The sequence below is a fragment of the Tursiops truncatus genome, chromosome 9 (genome assembly GCF_011762595.2).
Source record: "Tursiops truncatus isolate mTurTru1 chromosome 9, mTurTru1.mat.Y, whole genome shotgun sequence".
NCBI lineage: Eukaryota > Metazoa > Chordata > Mammalia > Artiodactyla > Delphinidae > Tursiops > Tursiops truncatus.
In genome coordinates this window covers 46,449,264-46,472,386 of record NC_047042.1, presented here as the reverse complement: position 1 = coordinate 46,472,386, position 23,123 = coordinate 46,449,264, and the positions used below count along the sequence as shown (strand labels likewise).

Below are 23,123 nucleotides of genomic sequence, written 5' to 3'. Positions count from 1 at the left end.
AGAGAGACCAAGAAGGCCCAGAGAAAATAGAGAAAGTTGCCAGTGCACAGAGCTGCCTCAATTCTCAAGCGCCTTTGATTTCATTTCATGTACACCCTTCAGGGAGACTTTCATTTAGTTATTGCTTTTCTTTAGTGAGTTTCTGCTCCCTTCAACCAAGAGCAATGTGGGACAGGAATGGGTTCCAGAATCAGCAACATGTCTTCTCCTTGGAGAAGACATGTGATTAACTATGAAATCTTCATAAACTGGAGGGCAATGAGGATGTTCCCATCCTAGAGCGCTGCTTATTGAACCCTCCAGTGGTAGTTTAAAGATTCTTGGCTACTCTTCTCATTGAGAGGTAGAGTCTAATTTCTCTCCTCTTGAATCCGGGCTGGGCTAAGTGGCTTGTTTGACGAGTAGAATGCAGAAGAAATGCTATTGAAAGCTAGGTCATAACAAGTTTTGCAGTTTCTGCCCAGGACTCTTAGGATGCTTGCTTCTGGGAAGCTTTCTCTTAGAATCAAGCTGCTGAGGTTTGAAAAGTTCAAGGTACATAATAGAGGAACGTAGTAGGTGCTCTGCAACACAGCCCCAGCTGCTCCCAGGCAACAGTGAGCATCACCGCCAGCTCAAGTGTGAGCCATCCTGGACATCTATTCCAGTGGAGCCTTCAGATGATTCCAGCCCCAGCTGCTGTCTGCCTATCACCACATGGAGATCACAAAGGAGAACTGCCCAGGTGAACCCAGTCGGCCCACAGAACCAGGAGAGATAATAATAAATTGCTGTTTGAAGCCACTAAGTTGTTCGATGACTTGTTATACAACAATAGATAACTAGAACACCTCTCCTCCTCAGTGATAGAGAAACGCTGAAATCATATTCCCATTAGGGAGAAGAGGAGGAGCGGGGACAGTAAGGCAGGTAAGGAGTGTGTGTATTGGCAGTGGGGAGGGTTACAATTTTAAATTTACTCAGTATTCGTCATGAGTTTAAATGGTAGGATTGAAGAAATGACTTTAGCCAAGAAACTCCAAGTTACATAAAACTTGGTTAAATAAATATGCCATTCCAACTATATTTATATAAAATCATATAAATCCACACATCTATAAGACATACTCACTGTATGCCAGCCACATTACAGCATTTGAAAATGATATTCCCATTTACTATTCTTTTCTTCCAAGCAAGGCACTAGTAAGAAAAAAATGCAAAGGCATCAGTATGGGAATCATTGGGTCTATGTTCCTGTAGCATTGGGTCAGAATGAAACATCCAAAAGCAAACATTCATCTTGCTTAGGGATACACTCAGATGTCACAAAAAGTATAAAAAAACAGGCATGAGAATAAAAAAAAACACCAATTTCAGGATAGTTTTATCTCTTGGGAAATGAGGGAGGAAAAAGCTATTGGGACAGGTAAACACAAGAGGGCCTCTGGCTGCATTTGTCAAGTTTGACATCTTAAGCTAAGTGGCAGGCACATGGTGTCTGTCTTTTTGTTTTTCAAAAATCATAAAAATTAACTGCAATTGAACGTAATGCAAAAGAAAAAAAAATGAGTTATAAAAACGTTCCTTAAGGGCTTCCCTGGTGGCGCAGTGGTTGAGAGTCCGCCTGCCGATGCAGGGGACACGGGTTCGTGCCCTGGTCCGGGAAGATCCCACATGCCGCGGAGCGGCTGGGCCCATGAGCCATGGCCGCTGAGTCTGTGCATCCAGAGCCTGTGCTCCGCAATGGGAGAGGCCACAACAGTGAGAGGCCTGCGTACCGCAAAAAAAAAAAAAAAAAAAGTTCCTTAAAAATGGTATCTGATACATGGCTGTACAAACAAGCAAAAAATACCATGTGTATGAGAATCACCACAATAATGGGAACATAGGCCACAATATTAGGGTCACACTTACTTGCAAGGGAGAGCAATTAAGATTGCTCTTCATGCCATGTTTTTCCATGGTGATATTCTCACCAATCCCTTTCAGAACCAGTGATGTGAGCATGTCAATTATTTTCCCCACTTAAAATGAATATAAGCTCCCATAAGCATTAGATATATTTACACATATACCCACACCCAAATGCACATGTATGTATCTCGATGGAAAAATTACCAATGGCATTTTTCACAGAACTAGAACAAAAAATCTTAAAATTTGTATGGCGACACAAAGGACCCCAAACAGCCACAGCAATCTTGAGAAAGAAAAACGGAGCTGGAGGAATCAGGCTCCCAGACTTCAGATTAAACTACAAAGCTATAGTCATCAAAACAGTATGGTACTGGCACAAAAAAAGAAATATAGATCAATGGAACAGGATTGAAAACTCAGAAATAAACCCAAGCACCTATGACCAATTAATCTATGACAAAGGCGGCAAGACTATACAATGGAAAAAAAAGATAGTCTCTTCAATAAATGTCTGGGAAAACTGGACAGCTACACGTAAAAACATGAAATTAGAACATTCTTTAACGCCATACACGAAAATAAACTCAATATGGATTTAAGACCTAAATTTAAGACCAGACACTATAAAACTCTTAGAGGAAAACGCAGGCAGAACACTCTTTGACATAAATTGCAGCAATATCTTTTTTGATACGTCTCCTAGAGTAATGGAAATAAAAACAAAAATAAACAAATGGGACCTAATGAAACTCAAAAGTTTTTGCACAGCAAAGGAAATCATAAACAAAATGAAAAGACAATCCACAGAATGGGCGAAAATATTTGCAAACAATGCAACTGACAAGGGATTAATCTCCAAAATTTACAAACAGCTCATGCGGCTCAATATCAAAAAAATAAACAACTCAATCAAAAAATGGGCAGAAGATCTAAACAGACATTTCTCCAGAGAAGACATACAGATGGCCAAGAGGCACATAAAAAGATGCTCAACACTGCTAATTAGTAGAGAAATGCAAATCAAAACTATAATGAAATATCACCTCACACTAGTCAGAATGGCCATCATCACAGAACCTACAGATAATAAATGCCAGAGAGAGTGTGGAGAAGAGGGAACCTTCCTATACTGTTGGTGGGAATGTAAATTGGTACAGCCACTATGGAGAACAGTATGGAGGTTCCTTAAAAAACTAAAAATAGAGCTACCATATGATCTAGCAATCCCACTCCTGGGCATATATCCAGAGAAAAATATAGTTCGAAAGGATACATGCACCACAATGTTCACTGCAGCGCTGTTTACAATAGCCAAGACATGGAAGCAACCTAAATGTCCATCAACAGATGAATGGATAAAGAAGATGTGGTACATATATACAATGGAATATTACTCAGTCATTAAAAAGAATGAAATAATGCCATTTGCAGCAACATGGATGGACCTAGAGATAATCACACTAAGTGAAGTAAGTCAGAGAAAGACAAATATCATAGGATATCACTTATGTGTGGAATCTAAAAAAAAAAAAAAAGATACAAATGAACTTACTCACAAAACAGAAACAGACTCACAGACTTAGAGAAGGAACTTATGGTTACCAGAGGGGAGGAACAGATTGGGAATTGGGGATTGACATGTGCACACTACTATATTTAAAATAGGTAACCAACAAGGACCTACTGTATAGCACAGGGAACTGTGCGTGATACTCTATAATAACCTAAATGGGAAAAGAATCTGAAAAAGAATAGACACATGTATATGTATAACTGAATCACTTTGCTGTATACCCGAAACTAACACAACATTGTTGATCAACTATACTCCAAAATAAAATTAAAATAAAAAAGAAAGAAAAATACAGTGGATCCATTATCAAAGGACTATTGTTCAGGAAGCATGTTGACTTGTGTTTCCAAAAATTATTATGGAATACTATTAATTTTTATTGGTACACAAATAATTTTTACTAAATACAAGCTTTATAAGACAGAGGTTTATCCTTTTTTGACATATTTTTCCACCCACTGAATATCATTTCTTTTCTTTTCATTTCAATGTAGATTTTCATGCCAAATAAATTAATCATATTTATATCTTCCCTGAAACCAGTCGTGGCACCATTTGTATTTCCTTATTGGACAACCTTAAGATCAAAGGATCAAAAACTAAAGATCCCAGTGCCCCCAGGAGTTCAATCCTCTATTCCACTAGAGGCATAGAAGACTTACTTTGTAGAATTTAAGGACTGTAACCTACAGACCACATGGTATTACATATGTTATTTTTTCTTAAAGTAGCAGCAACACTGCAATCACAACAACGTACTCAGAGGTAACATGTCAGGTTTAAAGTCAGTGGGAACCTAACTGGAGATGGGTAGTGGTGACAGGCCCTCTGTCCTCTGCCCCATTTACTGGGAGCCTCCACCGTTGCTGACAGTGACCACCCTAAGTCACATCTCCCTCCAGGGCTGAGCTCTTGTGCAGGGACACCTGAGGCTCCAGGTCTTTGTCAAAGACCTAAACTCCTACAACTTGTCAAAACTGTTGTCAAACAAGTTGTCAAAACTCCTAAAACTCCTAGTCTAATTCAGAAAGTAGAAAACCAACTTATGTAGAAAACACAAACCACAAGACACCTTTCAGAATGAGAGTTTATAAACCCCAGTCTTGGCACCTACTGCAGCCTTGAGCTGTGCTGAATATATCACCACTGTTAAGTGTCAATCTACAAAAATGCTCAGAAAACTGGTCAAATTTTTAACAGTGCTCTAAACTAGTGCAAAAAGTAAGTTTCATGCTAGATTCATCCTTTTACATACACCAATGAAACAAGAGTATTTAACAAGAGTTTTTTAAGCTCTTCAGTCACAGATTTCATTATATCAAAAATTAATGAATGAGATCAATTTTATTCTTTTTCCTCCAACATTTTCCTTCAAATTTACTATCATTCTTGTTGTTTTTCTAAAGAAAAAAAATAATAAAACAGGCCTTAGTTTAGCTAGGAGACGATTAAGGTTAGCAGACAAGGACCTCCTTGCATCTTTTCCCTGTTTTTGTAGAAAACAGATTATAAAATAAACAAAAAAGCCATCTTCAAAGAAATCAGCAGTTGAGGTTATAAGTGCAAAAGTTAGCCATATTCCTAATTCTCGGTGATAATAAAGTAAGGTGAGCTCCCCGGGGACTTAAAAGGCAATGCCTGGCAATGCTTGGGTGAACTAAGGGGAACTGCCCATGCAACACTACCTTTTAAACCCTCTGTAGTCCTAACTGGACAGTGAGGCAGAGGTACTCACAAGGACTCTCTAAGGAGGTGTGTGACTGGCTCTGAACGACAGGGACAACAACTCTGCCAGAGCCTGCAGAGAAAGACGCTGCTACTGCTTTAAAAACACATGCTGCAATGGCACCAGCCATCCCACTACTCAGAGATCTAAAGGACCTGGATTGTTTGCCACCAACAGAATTGCTTACCTGAAAAATAAACTCTTACTTCTCAAAGCAATGACTCAGGGGGAGGGAGGAGTAGGGGGCAGTCAAAAACAGGAGACTTGAAACACTGAGGACCACTGACTCCCCACCTTTGAGATGAAGGATGGCAAACCTCATTTCACAGATATTTTAAGTAGCTGTAAAGCCCCAGTGGCTCTAATTTTAAGCCTGTGTTTAGATCAGGTTTGAAAAGGGCTGCACCACTTTGCAATAACGAGGCACCGCGTCTGATGCCAATCGGTGCTTTGTGTTTGGAATGGGCGACCACATACGAGAAAACAAGACCACCTACAGCAGACGATACGTGCCATGACCAATCTCCTTGGCACCCAGGGCTGTGTGCAGGCAAAATGCTTTCATTAAAAAGAAAATAACCCTCAAGATTATTGCCAAAATCTTGAGTAGTATCATATAGTTAGTTTTCCATTTTAAATTCTTACAGAGATATGTAATCATGTCTTTTCAGAAAGTTTAAAACCTGACTTCTAAAAAAAAAAACAAACCCACCTGACCTACTGAAATGCCCTACTCTCTCGGGACCCTTGTAATAGCTTCAAGGATGGACTTAGGTATAGCCCATGGTTATGCCTATTGAAAATCAGAAAATCTAGTTATTCAACTGGAAACTACAGTTGTTTTAAAGGACGAGTACTTACCGGCAAGCGCCATTTCTGCAACTCCTAATATTCTTCTGGATTATTATTGTGTGCCCTTTTTATTTAGGACATTAAAGGCTCCCTTTTTCCACCCTGAATGCTCCTAAAGTTACAGGACAAGGGGATCTTACCTGGCTGTCTCTGACAGGTCAGTGATCAAACAGAAAGTCAGGCTGTAGCCAAATTCCGTCCATCTCTTAAGAATTACCAGGAGCTAGGACTCTGTAGCTCCTGCTACGTTCAGGGAACCCCATTCAATGTTAGGACAATAAGCCCTCTCCAGACAAAGGTTTAATATTCTCGGGTGTTTTCCCAACTTCTAAACTCAAGGACTTTTCAAGAAAAGATCATTTTATGAACACCATTTCCTGCACAGAACAAGTGAGTTTAAAAAAAAAAAAAGTGACCTCATCTTTTGTACAAGAAACACAGGTGTAGATGGAAAATATACAAATTTTTATTGCCCTAGTGATCAAAGACCATTTATTTAACCAACCTTATCTTTAAATAGCACCAGTCTTTGTATAAGAGTTTAACTTACATAAGGTATTTACATTCACGTGAACAAACCTGTACATGAAATAAAACAAGACATGACGTTTTGCTGAGCTCAAGAACAAGATGCAGGTTGTTCATCCATATAAAGAAATACTCGTTCTAAGCATTTCTGACAATGCGGAGCGCACTCAGCCAGTCACCTCCCACATCCTTCTCCTGGAAGCACTGGGGAACTTGAAGAGTTGCTGGCATTTGTGAAGTAAAGCAAAGCAGAGAGCTATGGTTGCTGACTTCAAACTACAAATTTCAGTGCCTGACCCAGCAGAGGGTGCCATGAGGAAAGAATGTATGAAAAATAAACTCTAAAATAGGTTAGCAAAGATCTGTTCAAAGGTCAAACACTTCTGCCACAAATGGCTTCTCCTGCAGAACCAACTGCTAGCAATGGCGAATTTAACAGGCATGACTTAACAGGCAGTAAGACCAGAGACGTTTACCCTTCCACCTCAGGAGTGGTCCGCCTGTCTAGGAGAAGCCGAGGTGCCCTAGTAGACTCTGCCCTTGAACGGGACCTGTGGTGAACAGAAGCCTTAGTCCACACTTGTGTAGCACGGTCATGATATGTATGTGAAACAAGTCTTTTCAATGTAGATATCCGCAAAAGGTACTTACACAGCCTCCAGCAAGAATTTCTGCTGCGAGTGGGACTGAGCCATCTTTGCGCGTAAATTTATCCCTCACAAAATCATTCACCTGGAAGAAAAATATTTACAGAAGCTGATGAAAAATATAGAGAAAGCCATTAAACACATATAAATATATAACTGTAAATAAATGTTACTTTTCTCTGTCACTGTATTGGAGTAATCATAAACTGAATAAATGAAGTATCTTAAGAGTTTGCTCTTAATAGCATATACATAGTTACTGAAAGGTAAAATATATAAATACGTATTCCTGATGTTTCACGGAGAAAACAATTAAGAGAGGTGGCTTACAAGCTTAATTCAAATATGTCCTGCCATTACAATAGCATAAAAAGAGAGACATATTAACAACAGAGACAAAATTAAAACATACATTTTATAACTTAAAAACTGTTTTATAGGATTTGATTAAAAAATCACTTTCAAGTTTTCCAACAAGATTTAATCTAAAACAGCATCATCGAGACAAATTTGGCTCAGCGGATCTTTTAGCTTAGTAGAAATTCAGTATTTAAAAAATTTCTCAAGGCTTCTGAGAGAACATCAAGAGCATTCATTAATTAATTAAGTATAACATTCTCAAAAGGGTATGTACTACAAGCAATTTTAAGGATCAATCAAAAGATTAGCTGTCCCAAGGTCACATAATAAGATGGTAAAAGAAGAATTTCAGGACCAATGCTACACAGCCCAATCCAAAAGTGAAGTTTAACTTTCTGGGACTTTATGACCTTGGTGATGAAAATGCAATTATTTATCCATTGCACAAATACATACTGAATACTTACCACCTGTCAGACAGGAGTCAGGCACTGGAGAACCAATATGATGGAGGATCAACTTAAACTAGAACTCAGACCCCTAAACATGTCACTTCGGCAAATGTGTACAGAATACACCCCGAACACGAATTCTGTAAATAGCATGTGTACTTGAACAATATGTTTTGGAGTCAGAAAAAATCTGGTTTTGAATTCTAGTCTTCCTACTAACGACCTGTGCAAACACACGTAAATACTTAATCCCCGTGGGCCTCACTTTCCTGACTTGTAAACTGTGGGTCACACCTTGCTTGAGATTAAAACAGTAACAGATAATACATGGAAAGCACCTAATATGGTAGGTATTGAAAGAAATTTAGCTGCTGTTGCTGCCACTACTATAGTGATGATGACAATGATGATGGTGGTGGCAACCACCCAAAACCTTGTTCAAGTATATTATCACATTTTCAGATGTTCACTGTTAAATGGGGAATAATAAAAAGCTATGTGTGGTGAGCACCTCCATGTTCAAATCAGTTAGCGCCTCTGAGGAAACACAGACCTGCTGTTTCACATAATAATCTCTGCTAGATTCCTGAGTGTGTGCAAACTCCCTTCATCGGAAGCATCAAATCAAAGACTTACTGTAAGTTTTATGGCCTTCTCTGGGGCGACTCCCAATAACTGTGGCAAGAGACCTGAGAAACAACAAAAAGTAGAAGCATATTAAGTAAATTAACATTAACTAAACACATCAACAGCTCTAAAGAGGGGGATCACAGTGTAAAAACTGGGGCAATCTTTGCTGCCACTTTCTGCTCTTACCTTGAACGAGAACACTTGAAATGGAATGTTTAGGTACTAATGTCTAAGAGCTACATCAGGCCTGAGTAAATTCCCCCTCACGTTCTGGATCGTTTGCACATTGGGTAAATCAACAGTATTAGTGATACAGGAGATCTCATTATTCCACAGATTTGCTTTTTTCCCTCCCGCCTCTTAAATCAGTGGACTTTAGTGAAAATACTCTTTTTCTCTAACGCCTTTCTCAGCTCCTCCCCCCCCAACACACTGCCCACGGTTCAGCCATTCATACATTTAGCAACTACGACTCTGTGACAAGCTCAAGACAAACGAGGCTCCCTCTGACTGGTCTCAGATGGAAGGAAGGGAGAGGCCTTGCTGAAAAATTTGGGGAAACATGCATTGCATTTCGGGAAGGGGAACAGACGGGGCAAAGACAGCAGAGTGGGAACAAGCCTGGTGTGCTCAAAAATGAGGGAGAGTGTCAGTACATCACCTCGCAGGAGGCAGGCACAGGGAGAGGCATAGGTGGGGCCCGATGCCACGCTGCAGACCCGGACCCCGAAGCCCGATATATTCCAAGTTAGGTAAGAAGGGTTTCCATTAGGAGGAGAGTGATGTGCTACCTCATATTTTCAAAAGACCACTCTGTGGCGCAGAAAACAGGGTATAGTGATGGGTGTGTGTGTGTGTGTGTGATTGTGTGTGTGTGTGTGTGTGTGTGTATGTGTGTGTGTGTGTAACTGGCTCTGACTGCTAGAGCTCAGTTTTTAGCACTAACACCTGGTACAGATGAAGACGGCCGAGCTCAGTTTTGGACACGATAGGTGGAGTGGAAATTAAGAATCAGGGCACAGGAGGAGGTGTGGTCTTTGACAGGAAAGGGCCACTTCTAGGAAAGGCAGTTATGACAGTAGTGGACCTACATATTTGAACTAAAAAAAAAAGTTACCTTTTTCATCTGTTCTAAGAAAATCAAATCAAAGACAGATGCCTTTCCTTGGAAACACTCAGTAAGCTAACCCCAAGGATCAGAATCTACTGTTGCCGTGTCATGCTGCTGTCCTTGGGAGGGTCTTCATGGTGTTATACGTCACCAGTAAGTACACTTTCCTAATTCACTATATTAAAAGGTCCACCCTCAGCCTCTTTGGAGAGACCAGCTCTGCCCACATCATCTTCTTTTTTTTTTTTTTTTTTTGCGGTACGCGGGCCTCTCACTGCTGTGACCTCTCCCGTTGCGGAGCACAGGCTCCGGACGTGCAGGCTCAGCGGCCATGGTTCACGGGCCCAGCCGCTCCGTGGCATGTGGGATCTTCCTGGACGGGGGCACGAACCCGTGTCCCCTGCATCGGCGGACTCTCAACCACTGCACCACCAGGGAAGCCCCACATCATCTTCTTAAAGAAACAGCCTACAGCCAAAAGTCACTAGCTCGAGGGATGTGTGCATCCAGCTTGCAGATGTGTTTTGCTGAGTAGCACAGGTTTTAAACATAATTTGAGATTATATAGATAGATAGATAGATGGCTGAATGGATGACTAGACTGATCAACTGATTGATTAATGGATGTGACAGCTCTGGGCCTCCTTCTGACATCACAGCAATCTACCTCCAGTTGGGTGAGGCTCTGCCCTTTAGACAGGACCCAAGCATCAATTCAGCAAGGTCCCCGCCACGCCCTAATGCCAGCATGGCAATAAGGACAAGTGCCAATTATCGTTCATCATTTCTTGCTCTGTTGATATCCTCACAATAGAGAAATATCTCTCTGGGCTTATGGCTTTACAAAAAGGGAGAAACTAAATAGACCAAGACAGCTTCATGTTTTAGGCAGAATTGGAGAAAGCTCATTTCATCGTAAAACTAAATGATAAGGATGCTGATTCTAATCAAAATTTCCTCTAAAAACAGCCAACGTATCATTTATTATGTGTCAGGCACCATTTTAAGCACTTTACTAACTCATTTAATCCTTAAAACCACCCTGTAGAGTGGAAACTGAGGCATACAGAGATTAAGTAATTTGTTCTCAGTTACCCAAATGATAAATAGTGAGACTGGGATTCAAATTTAAGCCATCTTCCTCAAGAGTCTATGCCTTTAGACAACACCCAACTCTGTCCTCTGCCTGACAGGCAAATGTGTATTTGCCTTTCACAACCAGCCTCATTTGTTCACTGATATAACTAAGCTGCCTGGATCCTATAAACAGTTGGGTTTGCAACGTCTTCTCTAGGCAGCCATATTTTGAGCCTATTTCATCCCCAAGGGCAAGACACCTAAAAGATGTACAGCCAGTGAGTTCAGCAACCTGGGCCCTGTGACCCGGCACCAAGAGTAGAGCTGCCCAGTCAGGACCCTTCTCCCAGGAGCGTGACAAGGTGATGAGTCAGTCAGCACAAAGGAGCAAACTGAGACGGTGCCAGATGGAGTGGGGAAAGTGGCCAGCTGAAGACATGTGTGATAATGCCACAAGGAAGTAGCAACTATGACACGAAAAGGAAGAAGACTGGCAGGAGAAAATGTGTAGCAAATAGAATGGAGACACCAGAGAGAGAGAAAACACACAGCCCATGAAAGGTGCACAGGTGGGAGGGACGGCCTTGACCATCTTCCGGTCCCACGGAGGCCAGATTCCAGTGAAACTCCTGCCCTGGGATCCCTATGAGATCTCGGATTTCCTTCTCTCTCATGTGAACTCTTACCAAAAGTTCCCCTATGACTCTGCTAGCTTGAGTATGGGGTATACTCTTTTATTTTTAAAATTTTTTTTTATTGTGGTACGCAGACCTCTCCCTGCTGTGGCCTCTCCTGTTGCGGAGCACAGGCTCTGGACGCACAGGCTCAGCGGCCATGGCTCACAGGCCTAGCCGCTCCGCGGCATGTGGGATCTTCCCGGACCAGGGCACAAACTCGTGTCCCCTGCATCGGCAGGCGGACTCTCAACCACTGCGCCACCAGGGAAGCCCGGGGGCTATACTCTTTTTAATCTAAATGAACCGAAACAGCACAGAAAATGTGAATATGGAACCATCTGGGCAAAGCAAACGTTCTTATTCAAAGTAAGAATTCTCTCCTCCTAAACTATGCTCACTTATTAATCCTTTGCTTATACCATGAGATAACATCTATGAGGAGAAAGGCTTTATTATTACTTTATGAAAGTACAACATTAATTTCTACCAGTAAAATCCAGGGATAAGCTGGTTAAACTACATCTTAACATTTACAATTTCCATTCTACTCTCTGCATTCAGGTCAAGTACCAAAATGTTTAGTTAAATATTTACTTGCTAGATGTATTACTCTCATCATTAAATTGTAGACCAAGCCATGGATGGGTTGATAGCACTGTGATTTAAATGATGATCTCCCGTCTCTTTAACTACCCTGTGATGGTGTTTTTAAATGACTAATAAAAAACAGCCCACAGAGCCAAGTGACTACAGCGTTAGATGCAACCACTTCAGCCAGCCTTTTAAGCTATCGAGTTTTGTATTTCTCACTATAAATTTAGTAATGCACTGTGAACAGCAGAGAGCAAAACAAAACAATAGAGAAAACCCTGCTTTTAAGACTATATATAGGGCAGCAAATATTTGTTTGTTCAGCAAACATTTACCAAATGCTTTCTGTGCCTGGTACTGGAAGAAACTGGGATGAACATAGTAAGGTCTGTGGCATCCCCTGGAGCCGGTGTCAGTTCAGAAGAAAAGGGAGCCCTAGGTGTCTCTGTGTGCCAGAAAGGAGACACACCACCTAGAAACAGAGTGCTGAGTATCACAGCCCCGGGGCACCAAAGTACTATGGGAACACAGTGGAGAGAACCAGTTATTCTGCCTGCAGGAGGGAGAAAAGCATCAAAGAAGAGGAGATACTTAACTTGATTCTTTAAGGATAAGCAGAGGTTCACTGGAGAAGAGAGACATGAGTAGAACAGAGGGCAAGGTGATCCAGGCAGAGGGGACAGAGCGTGAAAAGGCACCAACATTTCTCAAGACCGTGGCACAGTCAGGGTGAGGGCAAGGTCACTGGAGGCTGTGGTGAGATCACTGACATTGTAATAAACAATGGTAGCGGCGATAAGGACAACAGCCAGTACATGCCAGGCACCTCTCTATGCGCTTTATGAATCAACACATGTAATCTATACCACAAGTAGTCAATAACAATAACTCAGCACATGTTATTTTTATCCCATCAACAGATGAGGAACTGAGGCAGACTTCTCCGAGCTCGTCCAAGGTTGCTCAGCTGTTAGGTGGGGCAGTGGGGTTCAACCCTAGGTGGTCTGGCTCTAAGGGGGCGCTCCTGGCCGGTATACTGCACTGCTTCTCCCCAGGCCACACTAAGGGGGTTGGAAAAAATTCTGTAGACACATGGGGTGACTTTTAAAGAGTCAAGTTCAAAAAGTAAAAAGTTCTGGAGGCAGGTGAAGGACAGACGGTAAGGGCAGAGACCCAAGGCACGAAGAGTAATTAGGAGGTTAAAGTAATTTAATCTAAGGCCCTGAGTTCCACTGTATTAAGTGAGTAACTTCAACCCAGTAAGAACAAAACCAAAGTACAAATCCATTCCTAAGACCTGGGCCAGATGCTGGCACTCAGTGAGGTACTGGCTAAGTACCATTCTTGTGGTGACAACCCTGGCAAACTAGGGAGCAAAGGGTAGCTGTGGATGACAATCTGAGAGCCAGGAGAGATGTGGGCCTTGACACCATTAGTTGTTGGCAAGTGCCCGTTGGGAGGGGAGGGGCCCTGACCTGCAGGACAAGGAAAGTCAGAGAGGTGGGAATTTCAATAAACCTCCCGGTTCCTTGACCTCAGAGGGAGGAAGGGTAGTGTGGTCCGGTAATGCCTTAAAACAGCCAGTCTGGTGAAGACACTTCAACGCCATCACACTGGAGTTTAAAGCACATGTATGTTTGACGTCTGGGTAACTCAGCAGAAAAATTAGGCTTCTAATACAAGATGTTTCTGTTGGATTCTGGAAATTCATTTTAACCATTAGAAACAGAGAATGGATGTGTGTGTTGTTTCTAACTTGTCAAAACAGCAGTCTGTTTTCCAACTGCCTCAAATGAAATTTATTAGTGTGGTTAGTTTTCTAATCTTCTCATTTTAGTTCAGCTCCATCAGCACATATGGCAATGCTTCCTTGGCAAACTTCACCAGAAGGCTGCTAATGTGAGAAAAGATTTACAGGGTACAATATTAATACAGTATTTTGTCTTGAGATTTCATGGGGTTGAGATATAAATCACACTATCCCCTCTGATTCCCAACCTTCATGCAACCCAATGAGAAAGCACTGAGCTGGAGGTGTGGGAACTAAGCCCATACCACGAACCTCCACTGTAGGCTTCACACAGAACCCCCAAAAGGAAGTTCCCGAGAGCAGTGTGCTGATCAGAGGGCTACTACGTTTTTAGAAATATAATTCTAGAATCTCAGAGTTAGAAGGGACTACGAAAGAGACTCATTAATAATGCTGGCCTAATTAAAGCTATTTGTTTCCAGTGGCTCGGCAGCAAAATGAATGGCTTGGAGCACGGGCCACGGAGGTAGACAGACCTGGGCGGGAATCCTAGGTCTGCACCTCTTTTGTGCTGAGTGATCTTGGGGACATTATTCTTTGAACTCGAAGTTCCTCATTAGTAAACCAAGGATGCCAATTACGACTCATCGGTTTATTATGAAAATGATATCAGTAAATGTATACAAGGAGCCAGACACTGTTCACAACCTATATTATGTATTCAAAACAGGTGATGAAAGTTTCTTTCTACCTATTTGTTCAAGGCATACTCTTGATTATCCTCTTGCTTACAAGAGGCAATTCATCCTGAATAACGCTCACAGCCCGGAATTAGGTGACTATGGCAGTATGGGAACTAGGGAAGTAGGTTAGGAGTACAGTGCTGTTTGCCATGGCATTATGCCCATCCTTAGAAGAGCCGTCGCCAAGCAGCGAGGGCACACGCGGTCTGACAGTGTCTAGCAGCACCGCTTACTTTAGGCAAAGATAAGGAAGCAGTACAGACATAACACCACACCTTCAACTATGTTTTCAAGCTAAAATAAAATGTTTCAGTTAAGAACTAAAACAGTTCTCAACCTCTGATGATAAGCAACTTTTTACCATGTAATTTCTCCTGAGGAGTAGAAGAGCAGGGCGATTTAAGAGCATGGAGTCTGGAGCCAGGCTGCTGGGTTTGAACTTTGACTGTTATTTAGTAGCTGGGTAATTGTGGTTAAGTTACCCAACCTCTCTGTACCTTAGTTTCCACATCTGTAAAATAGGGATAAACACAGTACCATGTGCATGGGGTAGTTTCGAAGATGAAACAAGTTAATATACACAAAACCCTCAGAAGAGTGCCAAGCACATAGTAAGTACTACAGAGGTGTCTTTTTGTTCTTCACCTTCATCAGCATCACTATCCTCCCCTTCTTCCATGGAAACTGGGTTCTAGAGAGACTAAGCAGCTTCTCCCAAGTCCCTCACCATTTGGTGACCGTGCTGTGGCACTGAGTTGAATTCGGGTCCGTGATGCCTCCCAAAGCAGGGCCCTTCGGCCCTGGAATGCTCAGCTTTTTCCTGTGCACTCTAGTGGATTTATGGCGCCAAAAAAGGCATTTCTTTCCAGCCCAGAATGTTCTGAAACTTTTCTCTGGGAGCCGGCTCACGCTGGGCTAGCAGGCTGCAGGGCTGGGCCCTTTCACACAGTAAGAGGAGGGCGGCTATGTGGTGGGCACGTACATCTGCCTCCACGTCTCTCTCTCCAGAGAATATGAGGCTCTCACAGGAGAAGGCACTGACCTGCAGAGCTGAGCTGCAGACTATAACCTGGTGGACAAGTGGGAGTCAGGGCTCAACTGGGGAACGAGGCTCAGAGAAAGCAGCGGGTCAGAAGCCGGGCTGAGGGTCCACAAACAACTGTAACCGCCATGCGGCAGCTGTCCCAACAGACCACACTGGACAAGACACGGAGGGGCACAGATGATGTCGGGCCACAGCAAGGGAGAAACCCATCATTCAAGCAGCATTTCTGTCTCAGGTCAGACAGAAAACAAGTTCAAGAGTGGCCAGCCCAGCCCTGAGAAAGGTAGCTTAAAGCACGTAAGACAGCATCCAAGGCATCCAGGGCAGAGACAGGCAGTAGAGCTTGGTAGGGGATATTAATGCATAAAATACTCCTACTGCTGTAGCTGAAACCACATCTAGCACTTTTCTATGTTATCTAGTTTCAACCCAGAGGCAACCCCTCCGATGTTAAATTCTTAGCCTCCTGACCTCACCGTGGAGGCCCCTACACTTGTCCCCATCTTCCCAGAGAGCCCTCCTTGCTTTCAACATCAGATTAACCTTCATTCTGGAGCTATCAGCACTCTGTGTGCCCTGCCTCACAGCTTTTCTTCCTGCTCCTATTTCCATGGCCTTCTCTCTTCACTTGTTCAAGCTTTCTTCTCCCCCCTCCCCCCTCCCCGCCCCGCCCCTCCCCTGTGTCTGTCTGCTTTTGACTCACACAGCCCCCAAGCACGAGGCACGCCCCTCCTCTCCCAACTACACTATCCCCTTTCATGGCCCTCATTACTATCCAGTTTTCCACCAGCTCTCAGGATATCACTCCAAGCTGAGCGTACAGTGGAGCTGGGGGCATAGCAGATATTAAGATTTAAATGCTTGTTTATCTGGGTTAAATATTTTTGCTCAAAATGTCAAGAACCATCTATTATTTTAGCTATGGCTCAGGAGATGCCTTTGGGAGACTGATTGTTAAAGCATGACGGAATGATACTGTTATGGTCTAGAAAAACCTTGGTTCCTGTGACTCCTCTATTTGGAGGATTTCTAGAAGTGAAGGTCATTGGGAAGAAGAATCATACCCTCTCCTCCTTCAGGTTTTCACTCTGGTATATGGCAACTTTCAGGGTCTTGGTTATCTTCTCTTCTATCTAAATTTCCTTGCTGCTGAGATTTAATCTATTTCCCTTGTCTCAGTCTCAGCATTGGCAGTAGCTGGTAATAAATGATCATTCTTGAGGTCTAGAACTAATTCGTTCACTAATTAATCTTCTCTTCTCCAGGTTACGTCTAGTTCCATCTTTCCCAATTTTCTAAGCTCATCATTGTTCTCATTCGGCCCTCTCAAGCCTCTGACGATACTCCCACCCACTTTAGTTCCAAGTCTGTGTCACCTCAGTCTCCCCTTTTAATGCTTTGTGCTCACGGGAGATTTCTGGAGATTTGATTACCCAGCTCAGGAACTGTCCAAGTCTTTTGCTCATTTTCACTTGATTTTCTATAACCAAATATCTGCTTTTTGATCTACTCACAGCTTAACACCCTAAATGAAAATGTGCAGAAATGGCCAAGAAAATACGACTCAAACCAAACCATTCTGCACTCATTAGAAGCTTTGGTGGACACGAATGGACACCATGACTCAGTGAAGTGTACAGATTCACTGTGGTTTGTGCCAAGATGCATGGCTTCTTAAGTTATGCAAAATAGACCTGTACAACCTCCAAGTGCTCTATTTTGGTGATAGAATTTTTAAACTTATTTTTATCTACAAGAATTAAGCAAGAAGGAATCTCACTGTGGATCCACATAATTTGGATACTGCCTTCTACAGAACCATTAACCACCCAAGAGACATAGCTTAAACTAGCTATCTGACAAAACTTCCTGAGATATCACCACAATATCCTCTAGATGTCACCTTGAGAACATTCCAGGATGGAAGACGACTGCTTTTGCATCACGCAGACAACCCGAAATAGACACATTTAAAACTCTGCAAGCCTGGTCAATGGGCTGATTAAAAAAAAAAATTTTTTTTTTCTTTTTTTTTTTGCCAACTGCCTCAAAGACTAAGTAGTACTCCAAATTAAGTTTAATTCACAAAGTGATCTAATTTCCCTTTCTGGCAGATTTTCTTTTTTTCCCATGAACAGAAATAAAAACTAAAACCTTCCTTTAGGAAGTATTTCTCCTGAATCCATCTTTCTCCCCGTGGTCCTCCCTCCCCATAACATTTTCCAGTTTCTAAGGGTACTCATCTCATTACCTGAAGCATCTGAGAGAGGAGAGTGTAGCAAAAATTTAGAGGCAGAAATTAGTTATTCCTGGAACGTTAAGAGCATTTAATTATGGATGATTACCCAATCAATTGTTTCTCTTTGATATGCCAAGTCTACAGCTAGCCAATAACTGACTCGTTTGGTCATGTAGTTCATTCAAACCAAATGAGCTGTCAGGTAATTCATTAAGGATTTTAAACACCTGAGTGCATTAAATCAATCTGGAGACTGGGGAGGAAATAGAGGAAGACTTTTACAAGTGACTTCAGGGAGATCTGGATTTTCTTGGGTGTTATTTCCTGTGATACAGATAGACTTAGCCTAAAGGGTCTGAATTTCAAAAATTACAGAAAAACCTAGGAAAATCAATAATTTTCTTATAAAGAAAGTAGTCTGCATTATAGAGAAGGGTTGCAGAGTCAGTCTCATAGGATTTCTAAGGGGATCACGTCTAACAACCAAACTTACCCCCCAAAGATAAGAGGCTCTGAGAGACAAAGAAGCAGGGAGCTGCACAGAAACATGGAGAGAAGACCTCACCAACTCACAACACTAAAATACCTAGGACTCAGCATCAACTGAAGACAGTGCTAAAAATCCCCATAGCTGTTATCAGTCACCTTTTGATGACGGGGCCGTGATTCAAATGTGGTCCCTGCTTATGATGGGATAACTTCCAGGACCGCGCACAGATGCTGGCAACTGCCAGAGAAAGGACAGAGGAAAACAACTCGCGCCGAATGAGTTCTTCAAAAAGAGCCTTCGCTCTCAGAGCTCCACAGGGAACTATTTCTAAATACAAAACCGCTTCCTTTAGAGTTCCGTATTCTTGTTGTAAGAAAGAAAAAAAAGAGAGGGAGAGCGATGCTACATTAACCTTGTAATAAGGATGCATGCTGCAAGCACCTTCTTTCAGGGCCAACTGCCAACTTTTCCTCCAAATATACATAAAGATAGCTTTACAATAGGGGAGAAAACTTACTTATGCAACATTCCCAAATTATACTCTTCGGGAAACATTAGCAATTATATATGTCTTGATGCAGAAAAATTACATGTTAAGCAAAATTCCATAACAGGAAAAAATAGGCTCAATATTTTGAAACATGTTTATAAATTAGAGATGTACTCTGTCACCTTCTCAAGTATTGCTAGGTGGAGTGTGAACAGCAGCAATTCTAAATTCTCAGAATTAAAATTTAACTGTTTTCCCCTGGAATATTAAAATTTTAAACAAAATTACATTTAATAAGAAATTTATCGTCAAAGAATCACATGCTGGGTGTTTTATATCTTGACCTTCTACACGAAGGTTAGGATACTGATTCTCAGAAGTAGTTGGGGTCTTTTTTGTTTCTATTATAATTTTTGGCTGGTAATGATAGTTTCCCGTTTTCATCAGATCCCTCTCTTGTCCAATGATAAGCATTTACAAATATACAGTTACACACAATTACTAATCAATGACTATGTGCAAGGCACTAAAGGGAATTAGTCCCCAACCAATCAAGAATAGGAATAATTCATTTATGAAGCAAGACCGTATATCATTTTTTCAAAAGCCTAAACTGCCAATCTCTGTGCTCTCAAGATCCAAATTATGAAACAGAAACTAAACAAAGCTTTATAGCACATCTTTTGCTCTAAAATTGTCTACTAGAAGAGATAAGAAGTCAGGGAGAAATGAACACAGGTGACTCCTAGCACTAATCATCTTATATTCACACTCTACTTATCATCCTCTGACAAGAGAACGCCTTAGGGATCAGGCACCCAAAACAGGTTAGATAAATGGCTCTTTCTAAACCAGGAAAAGGATGAGGGGCTGCCTCTTTGGTGTTCAAAGGGAGCCTCCACGTCTGCCTGACAGGCCGGCTTACTCCCCATCCCTGAGGAGTTAAAACCAGTTCTGCCAGTCTCACTGATATAACTGAAACAGCATGAGGTTTACCGGACGGCCCACAGTAGCTCACTACTCAGGTACGCTTTAAGCTGTTTTGTCCATGGGGTCAAAAGGATAGGTTGAGGAAGGAATTCAAGATGCGACCAAGAATCAAAACCCACCAGGTGTGGTCAAAGAGGAAAGAGAAGGGACTCAAAATTCAAACAAATCAGGTCAAAACAAGCATGTTAAAGGCATTCAGCAGGACAAACATTATGTCTCACAATTCTAAAGGCACCCTTGACATTTAATCCAACACCAAGGGAAGCCCATAAAAGTAGTGTGTGAAGCAATGCCAAGGCTGAGACATTTGTCCGCTTTGAGGCTCAAAGCTCTGCCCACAGAAAACAACCCACATGAACAGGTAGCAGTAGCCTTTGCCTGAATCACTGCAAAGCAGGAACTGTGACATTAACCTTGTACTACTCGGGGAGACATTTCGGGAGACATTTCACTTGCGAGGTTTGTTGTCACCAGGAGGGAAAAGTATTTCAAATGAAAGGCAGTGACCCTGTAAGGGTCATCATCAATCACCTGGGGTCAAAGACCTTCCCAATTGTGAGAAGACGCAGGGGGTGAGGGAAAGAGGGCAGAGGAAAGATCAAAAGGCCTTTGATGGAGGTTATCTCCCTACACAAAAGAACCTGCAAAATGGAACTTCTCTGGGGTTTGAAACCTCCTCATTGCTAAGGTGAGAGATTTCAAGAGGGGTCTTTGTTGTTGTTTTATTTTTAACTTGGGTGCTTAAGAGGAAGACTAGAATCAGCAGATGGCAGAAGAGGCCTAGAGGCATGGGCTCACACGGCTGCTTACACGGCTTCAAGGTCTGTTTCTGCAGAGTACTAAATACTATCTCCTGGTAGGGGAAGGGAGGGAAGACCCCGTCAGCTTTGCAGTCGCCATATGGCAAAGTGGCTTAGCTGGAACTGCCTCACGATACTGGATTTTAGCTGATGCAAACACAGTTACTTCTCTTCTCTCTGTAGAAGGCAATCACAGAGGGAGTGGCTGGGAAGTTAAGTCATGTCCTTTAGGCCGGTGGGCAAGCAGTCAGGGTCTGTGGGATCCTTTCCATTTGTGATGACATACTTCTTGCTACTGTTCTTGTTGATTAATGAGCCTTAGGTGATTACAGAAGCAGCTGGATAGAGAAGGACTGCCTGGCTAGAGTGGTATGTGAATTAACTTCATTGGGTTCAGAGTCAGAGGAAGGGAAAGGGGCAACCTTAACTCAGAAAGAGACAGTCAAGGAACGAGCGCTGCACTGAACCCCTGGGTACTGGCCTGATAGACATTTTTGTGGAATATTCGAGGAGAATCATTAGTCCCAAGTAGGCTCTGTCCTGTCCCCCAGCTGCCTTTCCCTGTTAGGTGGTGAGTAGAGTTAGTTCAAGAACACAAACAATACAAGCCTTTTAAAAACTCACTAGAGATGGTTATGAAAATAATTACTTTTAAGAAATAAAACATATGGCAGAGCAATATAAATGGCTTTCAGATTATGGGCTGTTTTGATTAGCCATGCCCTAGATGCCTCCAGCCTACGCCCATTAGCATGGATAATTGAGAATCTGCTGTATTTCCATTTTAACACAGTCTCTCTAATACATTTCAGGCATTCAGATGGAAAAACCAAACCTCTGACTACTATTTCCCCTTTCATGAATTTAGCACATGGCACTAACCTCTATACAGTCCAAAGAAGCCTTCATAGCGTAGCACTTTCTTAAAACAGTCCAAGCTGTTTTTATACATAAGTTCTCCCACAAAAGAGCCAGTGGATCGCTGGTTCTGCATTCGAGTTTTTACCAGATCGATAGGGTACACAGCAGTGGCTCCAACAGCTAAAATCAAGGAATAACAATATTTCAGAAGAAATTAAGGTCAGAGGAAAGGGGGAGTTGGTTAACATCAAAGAGAAGATGTGGATGGAAGAAAAAAACAAATTTTGTATATACAAGTTTTAAAACTCTCTACACCCTTAATAAATAACTGGATTTTCATTCAAGTCTCTCCCGATAAAAGGATATCACAGACAGTTCAAATTTTAAAATGCACATCACTACAGCCTAACCTCATTATTAACCCGTCTCTAGAAAGCCTGTCTGCAGATAAATAAGAGAAAAAGTCACTTCTAAGTCCCTGATCAGATGTAGGTATGAGGAAAAAGTTCCCTTTGCTATTATCCTATCACACAGATACAGACTGGTAACTAGCTCAGGGAAAGACCAGAGGAGGCTTTGTCCTTCCGTATTTCAAGGTGGAAAATCAGAGGAAAAAGAGGAATAACAAAAATGAAAAATTTGCACTCATCCATGACTCACCTCCAGCAACAGAACCCAGACCAAACCTGTAGGCCGACTCTGCAACTTGTAGGAGAATTGGTCGAGATGAATCGACTGAGGCCTTCTTCTTTGCACGCACAGGAATTGCAGAGTGAGAAAACAGGAGACAGAAAGGAAGACAGAACAAAAATGAGCACATACTATTTTTTAAAAGTTACAACTGGGTTCTAAACTCATGATACAACTAAAATGTCAAAGAGGAAGGTATGATTAGATTTTGTAAGTTCTTATTAATAAAAAGTAATTATTGCTATTAATTTTTAAAATCAACTTTGAATATAATAAAAGCTGTTATATGCCCCCAAAATGTTATGAATATGAACCCATTTTCAAATGTTCAATTCTCATTAGTGATCAAAGAGATACAAATTTAAAAACATTAATGAGATATCATTCTTCATCAATCAAATTGTCAAATTGGTAGGTTTGGGGTTTTTTTGTTTGTTTGTTTAATGGCAATATCCAACCTGGTAAGAGATGATAAAAAAACAGAGCTTCTCAAATCTGCCATTTAATCGAGCATAAACTGAAGGGAAACTTGGCAATACGCACCCAAGCCCTTAAAATGTACCTGAACTTTGACCCTGCAATTCTACTTATAAAAAGCTAGGCTAGAAAATAATCATATATATAAACAAGGATCAAGCTACAAGAATATGAAAAAGCAGTACTGTTTTAAGAGCAAAAACTCTGAGAATACCTAACTGTCCAATAATGGAGGACTGGTTAAAAATAATGCTATAGCTTTAAAACAAAATTGTATGTCATTAAAAAGCAATATTGTAAAAGATATTTGATGCTCAGAAAAAGTGTTCATAAGGTATAATAAAGCAAAAACAGGCTAAAAAGAATATGGTGAGTAGACAGGTATTCATGGTATGATTTTCTTTACCTTTTAAAATGTTTGAAAT

General features: G+C 41.7%; 1 protein-coding gene across 3 annotated transcripts in view; it reads right to left on the bottom strand.

Annotated features, from left to right (window-relative positions):
- The window catches only part of SLC25A13 (solute carrier family 25 member 13), a 203,131-nt gene that overhangs the window by 46,984 nt on the left and 133,024 nt on the right, over positions 1-23,123 (bottom strand). For 2 of the 3 annotated variants that reach the window (XM_019927669.2, XM_019927685.3), the window contains 4 exons: positions 22,192-22,279; positions 21,553-21,711; positions 8,674-8,726; positions 7,230-7,310 (listed from right to left, as the gene is read on the bottom strand). In XM_019927669.2, the coding sequence (XP_019783228.1) occupies positions 7,230-7,310; positions 8,674-8,726; positions 21,553-21,711; positions 22,192-22,279 (381 nt within the window). The remainder of the gene's footprint in view (positions 1-7,229; positions 7,311-8,673; positions 8,727-21,552; positions 21,712-22,191; positions 22,280-23,123) is intronic. The other variant, XM_019927678.3, reaches the window with a different exon arrangement.